Source organism: Dasypus novemcinctus, chromosome 27 (genome assembly GCF_030445035.2).
Source record: "Dasypus novemcinctus isolate mDasNov1 chromosome 27, mDasNov1.1.hap2, whole genome shotgun sequence".
Taxonomy (NCBI): Eukaryota; Metazoa; Chordata; class Mammalia; order Cingulata; family Dasypodidae; genus Dasypus; species Dasypus novemcinctus.
Window position 1 is genome coordinate 31,203,321 of NC_080699.1, and position 15,547 is coordinate 31,218,867.

A 15,547-nucleotide genomic window follows, 5' to 3' on the forward strand; every position below is an offset into this window, starting at 1 on the left:
CTTAACAAAATACTTGCTAATCGTATTCAACAACACATTAAACGAATTATACACCACGACCAAGTGCGATTCATCCCAGGTATGCAAGGATGGTTCAACATAAGAAAATCAATCAATGTAATACACCATATAAACAGATTCAAGGAAAAAAAATCACATGATTATATCTATAGATGCAGAAAAAGTATTTGACAAAATACAGCACCCTTTCTTGATAAAAACACTCCAAAAGATTGGAATACAAGGAAATTTTTTGAACATGATAAAGAGTATATACGAAAAACCTACAGCCAACATTGTTTACAATGGAGAAATCCTAAAATCCTTCCCTCTGAACTCAGGAACAAGACAAGGATGCCCATTGTCTCCGCTCCTATTTAACATTGTCTTAGAAGTACTTGCTTGAGCACTGAGGCAAGAACCAGATATAAAAGGCATTCAAATTGGAAAGGAAGAAGTCAAAATTTCATTATTTACAGATGACATGATCCTATGCATAGAAAACCCTGAAAGATCTACAACAAAGCTGCTACAACTCATAAATGAGTTTAGTAAAGTTGCAGGTTATAAAATCAATGCGCAAAAATCAGTAGCATTTCTGTACACCAATAATGAGCAAGATCAGGAGGAAATCAAGAAACAAATACCATTCACAATAGAAAATTAAAAAATCAAATACTTAGGAATAAATTTAACTAAAGAGGTAAAAAACTTATACACCGAGAACTATACAAGACTGTTCAAGGAAACTAAAGAAGACCTAAATAAATGGAAGAATATTCCTTGTTAATGGATAGGAAGACTGAATATTATCAAGATGTCTATCCTACCAAAACTGATCTACACATTCAATGCAATCCCAATAAAAATCAACACAGCCTTCTTTAAGGAACTAGAAAAACTAACTATGAAATTTATTTGGAAAGGAAAGAGACCCCGAATAGCCAAAGACATACTGAAAAAGAAAAATGAAATTGGAGGAATCACACTACCTGACTTCAAAACATAGTACAAAGCTACAGTAGTGAAAACAGCATGGTATTGGCATAAGGAGAGACACACAGACCAATGGAATCAAATTGAAAGCTCTGATATAGAACCTGACATATATAGCCATATAATATTCGATAAAGCCACCAAACCCTCTCAACTGGGAGAGAGTGGCCTATTCAACAAATGGTGCCTGGAGAACTGGATAGCCATATGTAGAAGAATGAAAGAGGATTACCATCTCACACCTTATACAAAGATCAACTCAAGATGGATCAAAGACCTAAATATAAGAGCCAAGACCATAAAAACCTTGGAAAGCAGTGTAGGGAAACATCTACAGGACCTTGTAATTGGAAATGGAGTCATGAATATCACACCAAAAGCACGAGCAGCAAAAGAACTAATAGATAAATGGGACTTCCTCAAAATTAAAGCCTTCTGCACCTCAAAGGAGTTTGTCAAGAAAGTAAAAAGGGAGCCCACACAGTGGGAGAAAATATTTGACAACCATATATCTGATAAGAAACTTATAACTTGCATATATAAAGAACTCATATATCTTGAAAATAAAAAGATAAACAACCCATTTAAAAAATTGGAAAAAGATTTAAAAAGACACTTCTCCAAAGAAGAAATACAAATGGCAAAAAAGCACATGAAAAAATGTTCCAAATCTATAGCTATCAGGGAAATGCAAATCAAAACTACAATGATATACCATATTACCCCCATAAGATTGGCAGCTATAAAAAAAAAACAGAAGAATACAAATGCTGGAGAGGATGTGAAGAAGGGGAACACTCATCCACTGCTGGTGGGAATGCAGAAGGATCCAACCATTCTGGAGGACAGTATGGCGGTTTCTCAAAAAGCTAACCATAGATTTGCCATATGATCCAGCAATACCACTGCTGGGTATATACCCAGCAGAACTGCAAACAAGGACACAAACCGATATATGTACACCAATGTTCATAGCAGCATTGTTCACTATCGCCAAAAGTTGGAATCAACCCAAATGCCCATCAACAGATGAGTGGATCAATAAAATGTGGTATATACACACAATGGAATACTACGCGGCTGTAAGAACAAATACACTACAAACACACGTGATAACATGGATGAATCTTGAGACCCTTATGTTGAGTGAAGCAACCCAGGCATTGAAGGACAAATACTACATGACCTCAATAATATGAAATAAACAAGCTGCCTCAGAGAGCTAGAGACTGAATGATAGGCTTACAGGAAATCGGGGGTGGAGGAAGGATGTGAGCCGACGTCTGCAGGGGTGGAGTTTATGATGAGCTGGCGGTAAGTATGAAGACAAAGAAGAGATAAAATGGGGGCAAGGGGTTGTCTTTGGGTGGGGCTTTGCAGGTTTGAGGGGGGCTGGGGATGGGTGGATGGGTAATATTGCCCAAAAAGTGGGTGGAGGGAGGGGTAGCATATGAACACAGGAGAGTGTCAGATGTTGGTTGTGAGTAAAATGCTGAGAAAATCGTATCAAAATATAATTAAGAGGGTTACCTGTTTAGGATGCTCAGAAGGGATGGTCTGATGCGGACGGGCTCCTGGGGAATGTCTGAATGCTCATTTTGCCAGAGTGGGTGATACCATTGGGTAGAGACCCAAGTAGTGAGAGTGGGGGTGGACCCACATCCTGGGGAGGACTAATGCCATCAAATAGAGGGAACTGTATCTCTCGAGAGAAAGGGTGGCTCCCAGGGCATTGGGGCAGCTGAGCAAGTTAGGACCTGAACACTGTTGCAAGTATCTCTGGACGTGGCTCCTCGGGAAATGGAGGTTGGCTGTCACTGTGGGCACCAAGGGGATGGGAAAATGGATGTTAAATGTGTGGAACCAAGGTAAATGTGGGGTAAGAGAAGAGTTTCGTGAGAGTACACAAGGATGGATATAAAATATGTAATATTACATCATAAACATATAGGGGACGACAGAATGATAATGTAAACCATAATGTAAATCATAGGATAACTAAAAATGTTAGAAAACTGCGTGTCCTAAAGTATGCACCACAATGTAAGCACAGATGTCACCTGGTTTGAAAGCTATTGTCTCAGACTCTGTACATCACTTTAAGTAAATATGTTGTGAATAGGTTGTAAGAGTATCGCTGTGGAAGGGAAAAGGTTTTGTGGTGGATGTGTGGGAGTGCTGTATATTGTATACATGAATTGCTATGGTCTAGGGCTCTTGTGAAGAGAAGTTCAATAATTAGGGGGAAAAAAAAAAGGAAAAGAAAAAGATAGGATGTAGAATTTTTCCAAGTCAACAAGTATTCTATATCTAACCTTTAAACCCATCACTATATCCCATTTTGCTAGTAAGAGATCCTGACATTATATTGGGGCTTCAATATTCAGGAAGTTCTGGATCCCAGAGTGGTCCAACAATGGCAGCGGAGGAATACTGGTATAGGATACTATTGACAGGGGATATATGGCTGACAGGGAGCTATACAGGGCATATGTCCAGGGTGCATGGTAATGTTTGGATATACTCATAGTGGCAACAATTAAACACTACAGCTGGGGGGGGTACTAGGTCGCTGGCCGGGGGTGCTGTGCCATGGTCCCTAGGGGAGCAGCGGCAGTCCCCCAAGTGCAGCGACAAGGACCGAGAAGGAATGAGGGTCCAATAGTGAGCCCCTGATACTAATGACTATGCTTGTGAGCCTATATGCCTGAAATAAGAACAAGGCCTAGAGCAGCACTGTGCCTGGGAATTTCCTCCTGACAGCCTTCATGTTACTCAAATGTGGCCAGTCTCGAAGCCTAACTCAGCATCTAAATGCAATGCCTTCCCCCCAGCGTGGGACATGACACCTGGGGATGAGCCTCCCTGGCACCGAGGGATCACTATCAACTAACAACTGATAATGCAACTGGAAAACGACCTTGAATTGAAGGTTCGATGCGGATCAGTAGAATATCCCTGTCTACATAGAATAATATGACTTTAAAATGCTGTTTGACCTAATGTAAGGGGGAAATAGAAAGGAGAAATGAGTTTATATGGCTATGAGTCTCTAAAACAAAAGAATCTGGAGGCTGTCAGAAGGATTGCCCTTATGCACAACTGAGCAGAGTCTAAGAGACAGATAAAGTAGATACAATCCCCAGGTATTGGTTCCTTTGAGGGCTAAAGGGACCCACGGGTTCTATGGTCATGGCAGATAGGGCTCACTGCCATGTCAGATGGCCCTTCTTTGGAGCTGGTGTTTCTGCGTGATGAAACTGGACCCAGAGGGGATCTCTTTTCATAAGACTATCATGCTACTTTACTGGAATTGTAGTTGGTATTGGGGTTTCAGATATATTTAGGGGATTGATTCTTTTTACTGACAATATGATAGCCAGGCCCTGAGCCTCAACAGACTCCAGTTCCTACAATCTGATTTATTGGACTCACCTCACTCAGCTAAGATGGAGTTGAAGAAGGACAACCACCACACCATGGAGCCTAGAGTGCCTACAACTGAAAGCAGGAGGATTGCATCCAGTAACCATGTTGAATCTGAGCCTCCTCTTGACATAGAGGTGCAACGGACACAACCAATCCAAGGTCCACAGAGAAAAGGGTGCATTGGAGTGGGAAAAGTGGATATGGTGGCTAATGGGTATGGGGAATGGCAGGAAAAGATGAGATGTGGAGGCACCTTTGGGACTTGGAGTTGCCCTGGATGGTGCTTCAGGGGCAATCACCGGACATTGTAAATCCTCCCAGGGCCCACTGGATGGAATGGAGGAGAGTGTGGGCCATGATGTGGACCAATGACCATGAAGTGCAGAGATACCCAGAGATGTACTTACCAAATGCAATGGATGTGTCATGATGATGGGACTGAGTGTTGCTGGCGGGGGAGGGGTGAGGTGGGGGTGGTGGGGTTGAATGGGACCTCATATTTTTTTAATGTAATATTTTTACAAAATCAATAAAAAAATAAAAAATTAAATAAAGGAAGAATAAATTGGAGTATCAAAAAATGAAGAAAAAAAAAGAAACAAAATTCGTGTGTAAAACTGCATGGTCATAGTGTAAAACTGCACAGTCATAGTGCAAATTAAGAAAAGTTTCAGGAGTCTTTGAACTGTTTTGCAGTCACACTTATTTTGTAAAAATATGGAAGTTTTAAGTAACTAAAGTTATGTTTTTGTGTCAAACTATTCATATCTGCCTATTTGCTCAAATTGTTGAGGTTAAATATGCAGTTCTATAAGTAATATATATTTCTGGACCCCAAATTAAGCTAAACAGTATATATAATAATGCAAATTATAATTAACATCAATGAGTTGTGTTTCTGTGTCTAACTCTTTGTGTCTGCCCATTTGCTCAGTGTATGTCTTCATACATCAGGACGATAATATCAAATTGACAAGTGAAAATTCCTAAAAGAACTCTATTCAAATTGTTAAAAATTAAATATGCAGTTATATATGTGAATAAATATTCTTGGAGCCCAAATTAGACTAAGCAGGATGAAAAAGTCATATAAAAATCTGATTATAGAAACTATTGGGAAAGGACCTCCTCTTTGCAAGAGCTTTGAAGGCAAGACTAGGTGTGGAAGATTAAACCTATCTATTAGGCTAAGGAATTAAGAATCAGTTTGCCCTGTAATTTCCCAGTTTAAACCTTTTGTCAGCCATAAAATGTAAAAAACAAAGATTAGTTTAGTTTTCACATAAAGGAAGAAAATATCGATTACTGTAACCTGGCAGCCTACTGCCTCAGTCTCCCACTCCCGGGTTAAGCAGCAATGAAGGAAACCAGCTTAAGCCAGTCCTATGGGCAATAAAAAGATGCTCAAGAAAGAGCTAAGTCAATACCAATTCAGCACTAAATTCCATTCCTTATTTGACAAAGGGGAGCAGGTAAAAACTAAAATGATTGGAATGTGATAGAGGAAGTGGTTAAATCACAGACTTTTGCACGGGAAAGTTAGGTCTTCTCGAATACGCTGTAACTTCTGAAGTATTCAATCCATGGAGAAACAGAGGAAGAGCTTGCATGCTAGGCTTAGGGGTATAAATTGTGTCATTTTTCTTTGTTCAGGGCACCAGCTTTATTTTCTAGTTGTGTGCCCCTTCTTGCAAGATTGAGAATAAATTCTTCTCCACAATTGGGTGAGCCTTATTTTCTTCCAGAAGATTTCTTTCCAACAAAAATAAAGGTAATTAGTGGCTCTGTTGACAAATTTCAGTAAGTAAAGAAAAGTCCATAAAAACTATGGAGAAATCTTTCCGGGATTATGATTAAATGAATTAAGTAATTGTGTAATGTGTTTTGAAACATGGTAGTCAATGTACTTTAAAAAAATGATTCATTTTCATAACTTAAACAAAGAAAAGAAGTTTTTAGCTTCCTGTAAGGAAAAAAGAGAACATTCCTTGCATAAAATATAATGGATTCAATTTTATTTAGCATGAGTGTAATCTCCCATAGTTAACTTATAAACTAAATTAACATATGTACAAAATCTTTAGAGTAATAAAAATTGTAAGTTCACATTAATTAAATTAAGCTAAAGAAAAAAGATTGTAGATATGCTATCTTAAGTAAATAGAGTAAATTTCTTTGGTTGGTAATTGTAATTTAATAAGTTTATTTAAACATGAGGTAACTAGTCAATGTGGTTATAGTCAATTATAAAGAGTTTATAAAACATCTTCCAAACTGAAAACGTTTAAATAGTTCAAGGTCTAAAAGTCATTGTTAACTAAAAACTTGGATTGGTATTGTAGTAGAATATGAGAGGGGTTCAATTATTTGCGTATAGAGAGGCCAAGACTCAGGAATGATTTTGAGGATGAAAAATGGTTTATTGTCAGACGGCCAGACTTGGGAGCTTTCTGTTTCAATCCCAAACCCTGAACAAGATTTTTGAGTCCCTTTTATACAGAGAGGAAAGGCCAAATGGTCCTTTTGTTTCAATTCTCAATAGGCTTGAATTAGCATATATCTTCCACATCCTAGGTAAGCTTTTAGCATGGACTTCATACATTCTAGATAAGCTTTTAGTACATTTGGTTTCCATTTTTCCTGAATAGTTAATGTTTATAGGCTTTGCATTGTTAAACTGTTTCCTGGGACTGGAGTCATTGCCATGGTCACCAAAGGCAAGACTGCAGCCTCTTATCGTCCCACACCCACAAGTCACAGACAGCTTAGGTTATCTATTAAGAGGCAAAGATCCTCCCACCCATAGCCCACACCAGTATTGGTTGCAAAAAAATAACTTTGTGGTAATAAAACCTGTCTGAAGGCCACTGCAAGGTGTATATTTAAATAAATGGTAATAAAAAGTTATCTTGATTCTATTGGGAATCTTCTGTTTCCATTTTAACAATGAAAAATAATTTTTCCCCTCTATTACTAAATTAAAATACCTACTATTATCTTCATGGTAAAATTGTGTAAGTAGACAGCCATTTAATATATGATGTGTTGCATTGAATTGTTTAAAATATATATAAAAACAAGGAATACACTTTAACATTTTCAAACTCTTTTATGCATTCAAACCAGGCCTTGAATGCATTGCAGGTTGCCTCTCCATGTGAGTTATTGACTAGGCTGGTCACTGACCCCTCATTTAGAAATATTTGTTATATCAGCCTCTGGTTCTGCTCCTGAAGTCGATGGAAAACACATTGTAGTTTCAAGCTCCTGCAGCAGCCAATGATGACTCGGTACAGCCAAGTGTACAATGGATATTGCCTCCAGACTGGCACTGTTCCATAGTGCCAGAGAGCACTATGCACCAAGCTAGTAAAATGCTGGTAACTCTCTCTAGAATCAACAATGCTGTGACTTGCTCACTGTGAAGAACATGCTAAGTGGAGCCATGATACCAGGATACTGTAAGTAAAACTTAAACACAATTGGCATTATGGCCTGCTCCCATGGAAAGATAACATGTAAAGTATTACAAACCTGAAACTTAAAACTATTAATTGCAACTCTGAATCCTTTGCATTAATACATTAATTAATATTATGTGCTGTACTTTTATCCTGTACTAAATATATGCCTAATAATTATAATGTTATCTTTTCTATTTTGGGTCAAGTGCAAAAGTATATTAGACATGTTAAATTCCTAGTAAATTCATTTTCTAAACAGTTAATAAACATGTCTATAGAATAAGCTGGCAGTCTTACCCAGGCTCAGTCAACTTACTATATTCCACTGTACTCTACTGTGTAGCAAAATTGAGGCTTGCTTGCTAATAATGAGTCATCTATTGAACAAATCAAAATACCAGAAATTGTACAATTAAAACCAAAATGTAAAAAACCTTTATTCTGTAGTTCTGATCACTCCCACAGCTAAAAACTAAGAAGATTTCCAACTTGGTGTACTAATCCTGAATGAAGCCAATTGCCCAGGGAGTGCCAGTTCACCAGGAGCATCTGACAGAGCACGAGTGCCAGTCATTAAACAGCTTGAAATGTGTCTTCAAACAAATCTAAGTATCTATTGCAATTTCTCTCTAAAAATAAATAACTTAGAAAAAATATATATATACTGTTCCAAAATTAATAGATGGATCTGGAGACTGAGTGGAAATCTACGTGAGTTCCAGTGGCCCCAGGATGACTGCAGGGGGGCCTCCACCCCAGGATTCTGCTGTCCAGAATGAAAACTTCTAAACTTCTAAAAACAGTCCTAGATGCAACACTAAAGATTGATAAGTAAAGTAATCAATCAAAACAACAAAGTGCCATCCATCTCATAGCTCCAACAATAATTATGCCAAAGCTTAGCAAGTTAAACTTTGGCATAAGGGGGGAATGATGTGGGCTATGGGTGGGAGGCTCTTTGTCTCTTCGGAGATAACCTTAACCTAGGCTTGTCTGTCCTGACTTATGGGTGTGGAACAGTAAGAGGCTGCAGTCCTGCCCTTGGTGACCATGGCAACGACTCCAGTCCTAGGAAACAGTTTATCAATGGGAACTCTATAGACTTTGAATATTCAGGGGAAATGCAAACCAAATGTGCTAAATGCTTATCATGAATGTATGAAGTCCATGCTAAAAGCTTACCTAGGATGTGGAAGATATATGCTAATTCAAGCCTATTGAGAACTGAAACAAAAGGACCATTTGGTCTTTCCTCTCTATATAAAAGAGACTCAAAAAGACTCTTCTTCAGGGCTTGGGATTGAAACAAAACTCCCGAGTCTGGCTGGCCATTAATAAACCTTTTTTCCTTCTCAAAATCATTCCTGAGTCCTGGCCTCTCTGTACACAAATATTTGAAGCTCTCTCAAATTCTACAACATAACCACTGGGCCAAGTCTGCTTCCCAAAATACACTATTTTAATAGATAAATGTCTTGGGAAATTTCTTGCTCCAATTTGTTAAATTCTGATTAGAAAATATGTAATTTATTATGATGAGAGTACATTATGTGCAGATTAAAACTTTAAATTTGAAATATAATCTATTTCACTGAACTAGTGTTCATTGTTCATTATATTGATCTTTTCTTTGAAAGATCAGATTTACATAATACTTAGTGTGCTCAAAGTTCTTAAATGAATGAGAATATTTTTCCATTGCTTCTACTCTGAATCAATGTATTCTTTTTTTTTTTTTAAGATACTTAGATTACATAAATGTCATATAAAAAATATGGTAAAGGGAATTGGATGTGGCTCAAGTGATTGAGTTCCTGCCTACCACATGGGAAGTCCTGGGTTTGGTTCCCAGTGCCTCTTGGAGAAGAGGAACAAGACAGAGAGCTGGTATGATGGGCAGGCATGGGGACCCAATGCAACAAGATGATGTGACAAAGAGAAACAAAAGAAAAAGACAATGAGAGACACAACATGGCAGGGAGTTGAGGTGGCAATGAGAAACTCTCTCCCACATGGGAGGTCCCAGGATCTGTTCCCAGTGCCTCCTAAAGAGAAGAGGAGCAGACACAAAGAGCACACTATCAATGGACACAGAATGCAGACAGCCAGCACAAACAGGAATACATAAATAAAAATCTAAAAAAATTAAAAACTCACAAGTGGTATGACGTTATATAAATATATATTTATATAGAGAGAGATAGAGAGCTTATAGGTTATAGAAAAGCAGAGAAATTAAAAGAAAAAAATGTATAATTAGTATTACTATGGAAAATCTACTGGAAGGTGAGTATTACATCATGACAGGTGACTTTTATTACCTATTTAACATATATCCTGCATTGTTTAAAGCACTTGGCATATGTAAGCTCAATTAAATATTACAACAATTAAATGTTACAACATAAAGAAATGAATGCAATTATTCCCATCCTTAATTTGCAAACTCTCTGAGGCAGAGAGAGTTTAAGTAACTTGCCTAAGGTGTTAGAGATACTAATTATGGGGGTAGGCCTTAAGCACATGCCCTTAAAATCCAGAATCTAAATTATTAACTATTACAATGAGAAGAAATTGATGACCACAGTTACTGAAATGTTATGTTTAGGAACTCAAAACAATTTTGGGTAGAAACAACCAGTAGGTGTTTAGAATTAAAGACATTGGAAGGAATCCAGGGCATTAAGTTTTGTGGGAATATCCCAAAAGAGATGATAACTGAAGTAAGTTACTATAATCCTGAGAATTTTCTAATAATGAATGAAGACTGTGGGTGGAACCCATGTGGAATAATCCTTATGATATGGAAAGAAAGAAAGAAAACAATACAACAGACATAAACCCCTTCAGAGAGCATGATGGTATAGATATGGGAGTTCCATTTTAGTTCTGCATTATGGGATGTACAATCCCTAGAGTAAAGTGAAAATTGAAGAAAATGTTGAGTCACTAAAGACATGTCGTGACCTAGGGTGTAACTACAATCCCATTATGTCCTTATTACATGAAGAATCTGTTCCCTGGAGAAGAGACTAAGCAAATTTCCAACCTGTTTATAATCAAGTGCATTGTATTATTAAATCAACATTAAACCTTTTATTACTTTGCTAAATGAATGTTCATTTTTATCTGATGTTTGAAGGCAATCACAGATAACATCAGAAATTATGAGCTATGGCTCCAAATGATTTCCAAGGCATATTGGAAATTAAGTCTGTCCTCCATCTTATTATAAAAAGGTACCAAAATCTCAGTTAGAAATTGCACTTTGAAAGTCACCTGGGTAAAAACAGCACTCAGGAACTCAGAGATCTTGTGGCCTAAAGAGGGTGAGTTCCTGATTTGCATTTGTATATGTCCTTATTTTGAGATGGAAATCCAGGGATTAAGAAATGCTAATTTGAACCCAATATTGTGTAGCCCTGAAATGCAAGTGCATCAGGTGAAAGAATCTGTTGAGGGGGCAGCAGAGAATGTTGAGAGACCAAGGGCCCACAAAGTTGTTGTATTTTAGTAAGTTCTCTCTCCATGGAGGCCACTCTTACTTCTCTATATATAACTTTTACTCTGTGACATGAGGCAACTATTGGACATCTCTTAGACTCAGGTTCCTTAGTTTTGAACTAGATCTAGTAATTACACCAACAGTGTCTAATCTATATGAGAAGCCAGCTCCAGGATGCTAGGGCATCTGCAATGAGTTTTACTGTTGGGGGAGGGGGACTCATGTGAATAAAGAGATTATGAGGTAAGAGATGATTCTGTCTCCGTCTATCTTCATTCTCTTTTCCTAGGTTTTCCAATTGTCATGTTTTCCCATGGAAGGACTTGCCTTCACACCGTACGGTACGTTGTAAGTGCTCTTTGCTATAAATAGCTTTAAAGACTCAAATATGGGGAATTTCGTATCAAGTGTAATGGCAAACATAATTGGTCTGTGTTGGGTTAGTCTCAGACATTCCCTTTGTATACCTTGCTCATGTGGGAGAAGATATCGTGGGAAGAATTGGGTTGTCTTCTAATGTAAGTCTTTTCACTTGTCCCCACAGATCCCCATAGCAAAATGGCTCCTGGAAATGGCTCTTTTGTGAACGAATTCATTCTGGTGGTTTTAACAGACCACCCAGATCTCCAAATTCCTCTGTTTGTCCTTTTTCTAGCAGTGTATATTATCACTGTGCTTGGAAACCTGGGCTTGGTAACTTTAATTGGGCTCAATGCCCATCTTCACACCCCCATGTACTTTTTCCTCTTTAACTTGTCCTTCATAGACCTCTGTTATTCTTCTGTTTTTACACCCAAAATGCTGATTAACTTCTTGTCAAAGAAGAATATTATCTCTTACCAGGGGTGCATGACCCAGCTCTACTTCTTCTGCTTTTTTGCCATCTCTGAGTGCTACATGCTGACATCAATGGCCTATGATCGCTATGTGGCCATCTGCAATCCACTCTTGTATAACATAACTATGTCCCCTAAAGTATGCTTAAATCTTATTTTTGGTCCATACTTGATGGCATTTTCTGGTGCTATGGTCTATACCGGATGCATGCTCAGACTGACCTTCTGTGAGGCCAACACCATCAACCATTATTTCTGTGACATCCTCCCTGTGCTCGAGCTCTCCTGCACAAGCACCTATGTCAATGAGCTGGTATTGTTCACTGTAGCCAGCATCAATATCTGTGTGCCCAGTCTCACTATCTTTATCTCTTATGGCTTCATTCTCTGCAGCATTCTCCACATGAATTCCATGGAGGGCAGGTCCAAAGCCTTCCGCACTTGCAGTTCCCACATAGCTGCTGTTTCACTGTTCTTTGGGTCATGTTCATTTATGTATCTCCAGCCATCTTCCGCCAGATCTATGAATGAGGGAAAAATTTCATCTGTCTTTTACACTAATGTGGTTCCCATGATGAATCCTTTAGTCTACAGCTTTAGAAATAAAGATGTTAAACTTGCTATGAGCAAAATTCTGATTCGAAGAAAGTTTTGATCATAAATAGCATCTCCTGTGCAGGTATTTTCAGGAAAAGTAGGTTCACTGTGTTAAGTAGAATGTATTTAATTGAAATTTTTTTATCCTGTTACTTTATTATCATGGTAAAGAAAATTTTAGATATCTCTCACTAATTTTTTCTACTTTCTTTAAAGTAAACCTACTTTTCTTCACCATTTGCATGCTTTTTTCTCTTTCTTGCCTCTTTCCTGCTTGAGAATAAAATTGATGAAGGATTTATTATATTTGTTTTTTCATGATCAGTTTCAACTATTTTTTTCTCCTGGAATTTGATTATCAATTAACACTAATGCAACATTTTGTCATTGAGAGGGATCTGCTCTTATATACTTGATGTAATGTGCAATTTAAAGCATGAATCAAAAATATTACTCCACTCCTCTTTTTCCATCCTCCACTAAGCAGGAGTAAGTCTCTCTCAAATGCCAGTGATTCAGATAGAAGTTTCCATAAGTACTTTCAAGAATCATTCCCATTTGCTGATGATTAATAATACTATGCACTTTGCTTCATTACGAAAGTTTTTTTCTTTTTATTTACATCTAACAAATAGGTAATATTGTCATTATACATTTGTTACTGGGATAGTAAAATGAAACCCAGAGGGGTCAATCTTAATGTAATGTCACACAACTTTCAATGAAAAAGCCTAGAGCAAATCTAGGTCCTGAATTCAACATTATTACTCTTTATAGTATAATTTGCTTTTATTATTTTCGTTCCAGTAGTCATGACATAGTATAAAACATTTCTATCTTGAAATTTGACTGTGCTTTTTCCAGGAGGATACTTAAATACTCTCAATTTTGCTCTTTTTGATTATAAAAACAGGTTGACAGCTTCTTTTGTGGGGAGAGTTTTGTAGGGTTAGTTTAGTATAGAACTGACAGTTTGAAATTTTAAAAAACTGAGTTATTCTGCAAAATAAAATACAACGAATTTGAAATGCTTGCTGGTGCTTGTACTTTAGAGAATATGGTAATGAATGATGGAATGGTTAGGCTCACGTGTTGACGTACTTGGGTGATGGTACACAGTAATTCGGTTGGACAAGCACTTGCCTGATTGTTGCTGTGAAAACATTTCTTGGACTTAAATCATCAATAAGATGATTGCATATAGGGTGATTGCATCTACAGTCAACTGAAGATGCAATCAGTTAAAGGATTTAAAGGGAGAGGTGATGATTTCAGCAGTCATAAGAGAGAATTATATTTTCTACTTTAGTCAGCCAGCTTCTTTTGGGGAATTCATGAGAAACCTTCATCAGCACTCCCAGCTTGCATCCTGTCCTGTGTATTTGAACTCATGCACCTCACAGTCACATTAGACTCTTTTTATAAAATCTTGTAATATTTACAGCTATCTCCAGCTATCTCCTGTTGGTTCTGTTTCCCTAGAGAGCCCTAAATAATACAGGTGATAAGAGAAAACAGCAATTTGTCATTAGTCCAGTATGCAAAATGACATGGCCAATAATAAGCAGTCCCTGGGTTCAAATGGTCAAGGAGGGTTTAGAAACTGCATTTCACCTTGAATTTGTGTCTGGCCTAGTAACATGCTGTCATTTATCCCCCCGTGTCCTTAAAGCTGTGGGAAAGTTATAATTAGCAGAGACTCTAGAGATAGTAGTGTTTTGGAGATTGAAGGAGGGAGCTCTGATCACACTTTTGAGTAATCAGGTAGAAGGAGGACTGCAATTTCAGGAGATAAAATCATGAGTAGGAAACAAAACTAAAGTTAGAATTTAGAACACAAAATAATGGGAAAACAAAACCTCCTGTCTACTCATGCCCTCTCCCTTGTGGGAGATTCTAGAAATATCATGGAGATCATAGGATATTGCTGGATAGGATGGTGAGTTTGGTTAATTGATGTTATATAAAGGTAGAACCAATAGGGCTAGTGGACCCAGAACAACTAAATTATGCCTGTTTTTGTTGGCTTCCATGTGTTTTCCTCAGAATTTTGTGTTAGGCCAAGGTTTCTTAGATATTACACCAAAAGCACAAGTAATAAATGAAAAAAAATAGATGGTAAATCATCAAAATTAAAACTTGTATGCCAGAAAGGACTATCATGAAAGTAAATGACAACTTATAAATTGGAAAATAGTTGGTTTATGTGTTACTGAAGTGAGCACAACATTGGAAAATGTTTGCAAACTGCTTATCTAATAAGGGCTTAATATCCAAAATATATAAAGAAATCCTTCAACTGATAGACATTTAAATGAAGAAGATATACAAAAGACCCAAAAGCACCTGTAAAGATGCTCAACATCATTATCCATAAGGAAAATGCAAATCCAAATCACAGTAAATTACCACTTCATACCCACTAGAATGGCTTCTATTAAAAATGGAAAATTACAAGTGTTGAAGAGGATGTAGAGAAATAGGAACACTCATTAATTGCTGGTGAGATTGTAAATTTGTGCAGCCACTGTAAAAGATAGTTTGGCAATTCCTAGAACCTCAAGTATAGAATTACCATATGACCTGGCAATCCCACTTCTAGGTATACATCCAAAATGATTAAAAGTCTGGATTCAAACAGATATTTGCATACCGAAGTTCCTAATGGCATTATTCACAATTTCCAAAAGATGGAAGCAACCCAAGTGTTCATCAACTAA

At 37.5% G+C, this 15,547-nt stretch overlaps 1 protein-coding gene across 1 annotated transcript; it reads left to right on the forward strand.

The window, feature by feature from the left end:
* The first annotated feature begins 11,952 nt into the window (after nt 1-11,952).
* On the forward strand, nt 11,953-12,885 carry LOC101414961 (olfactory receptor 8B3-like). Its single transcript, XM_004475958.3, has one exon. The coding sequence runs from the start codon at nt 11,953-11,955 to the stop codon at nt 12,883-12,885; it is 933 nt and encodes a 310-aa protein (XP_004476015.3).
* Nucleotides 12,886-15,547: the final 2,662 nt, after the last annotated feature.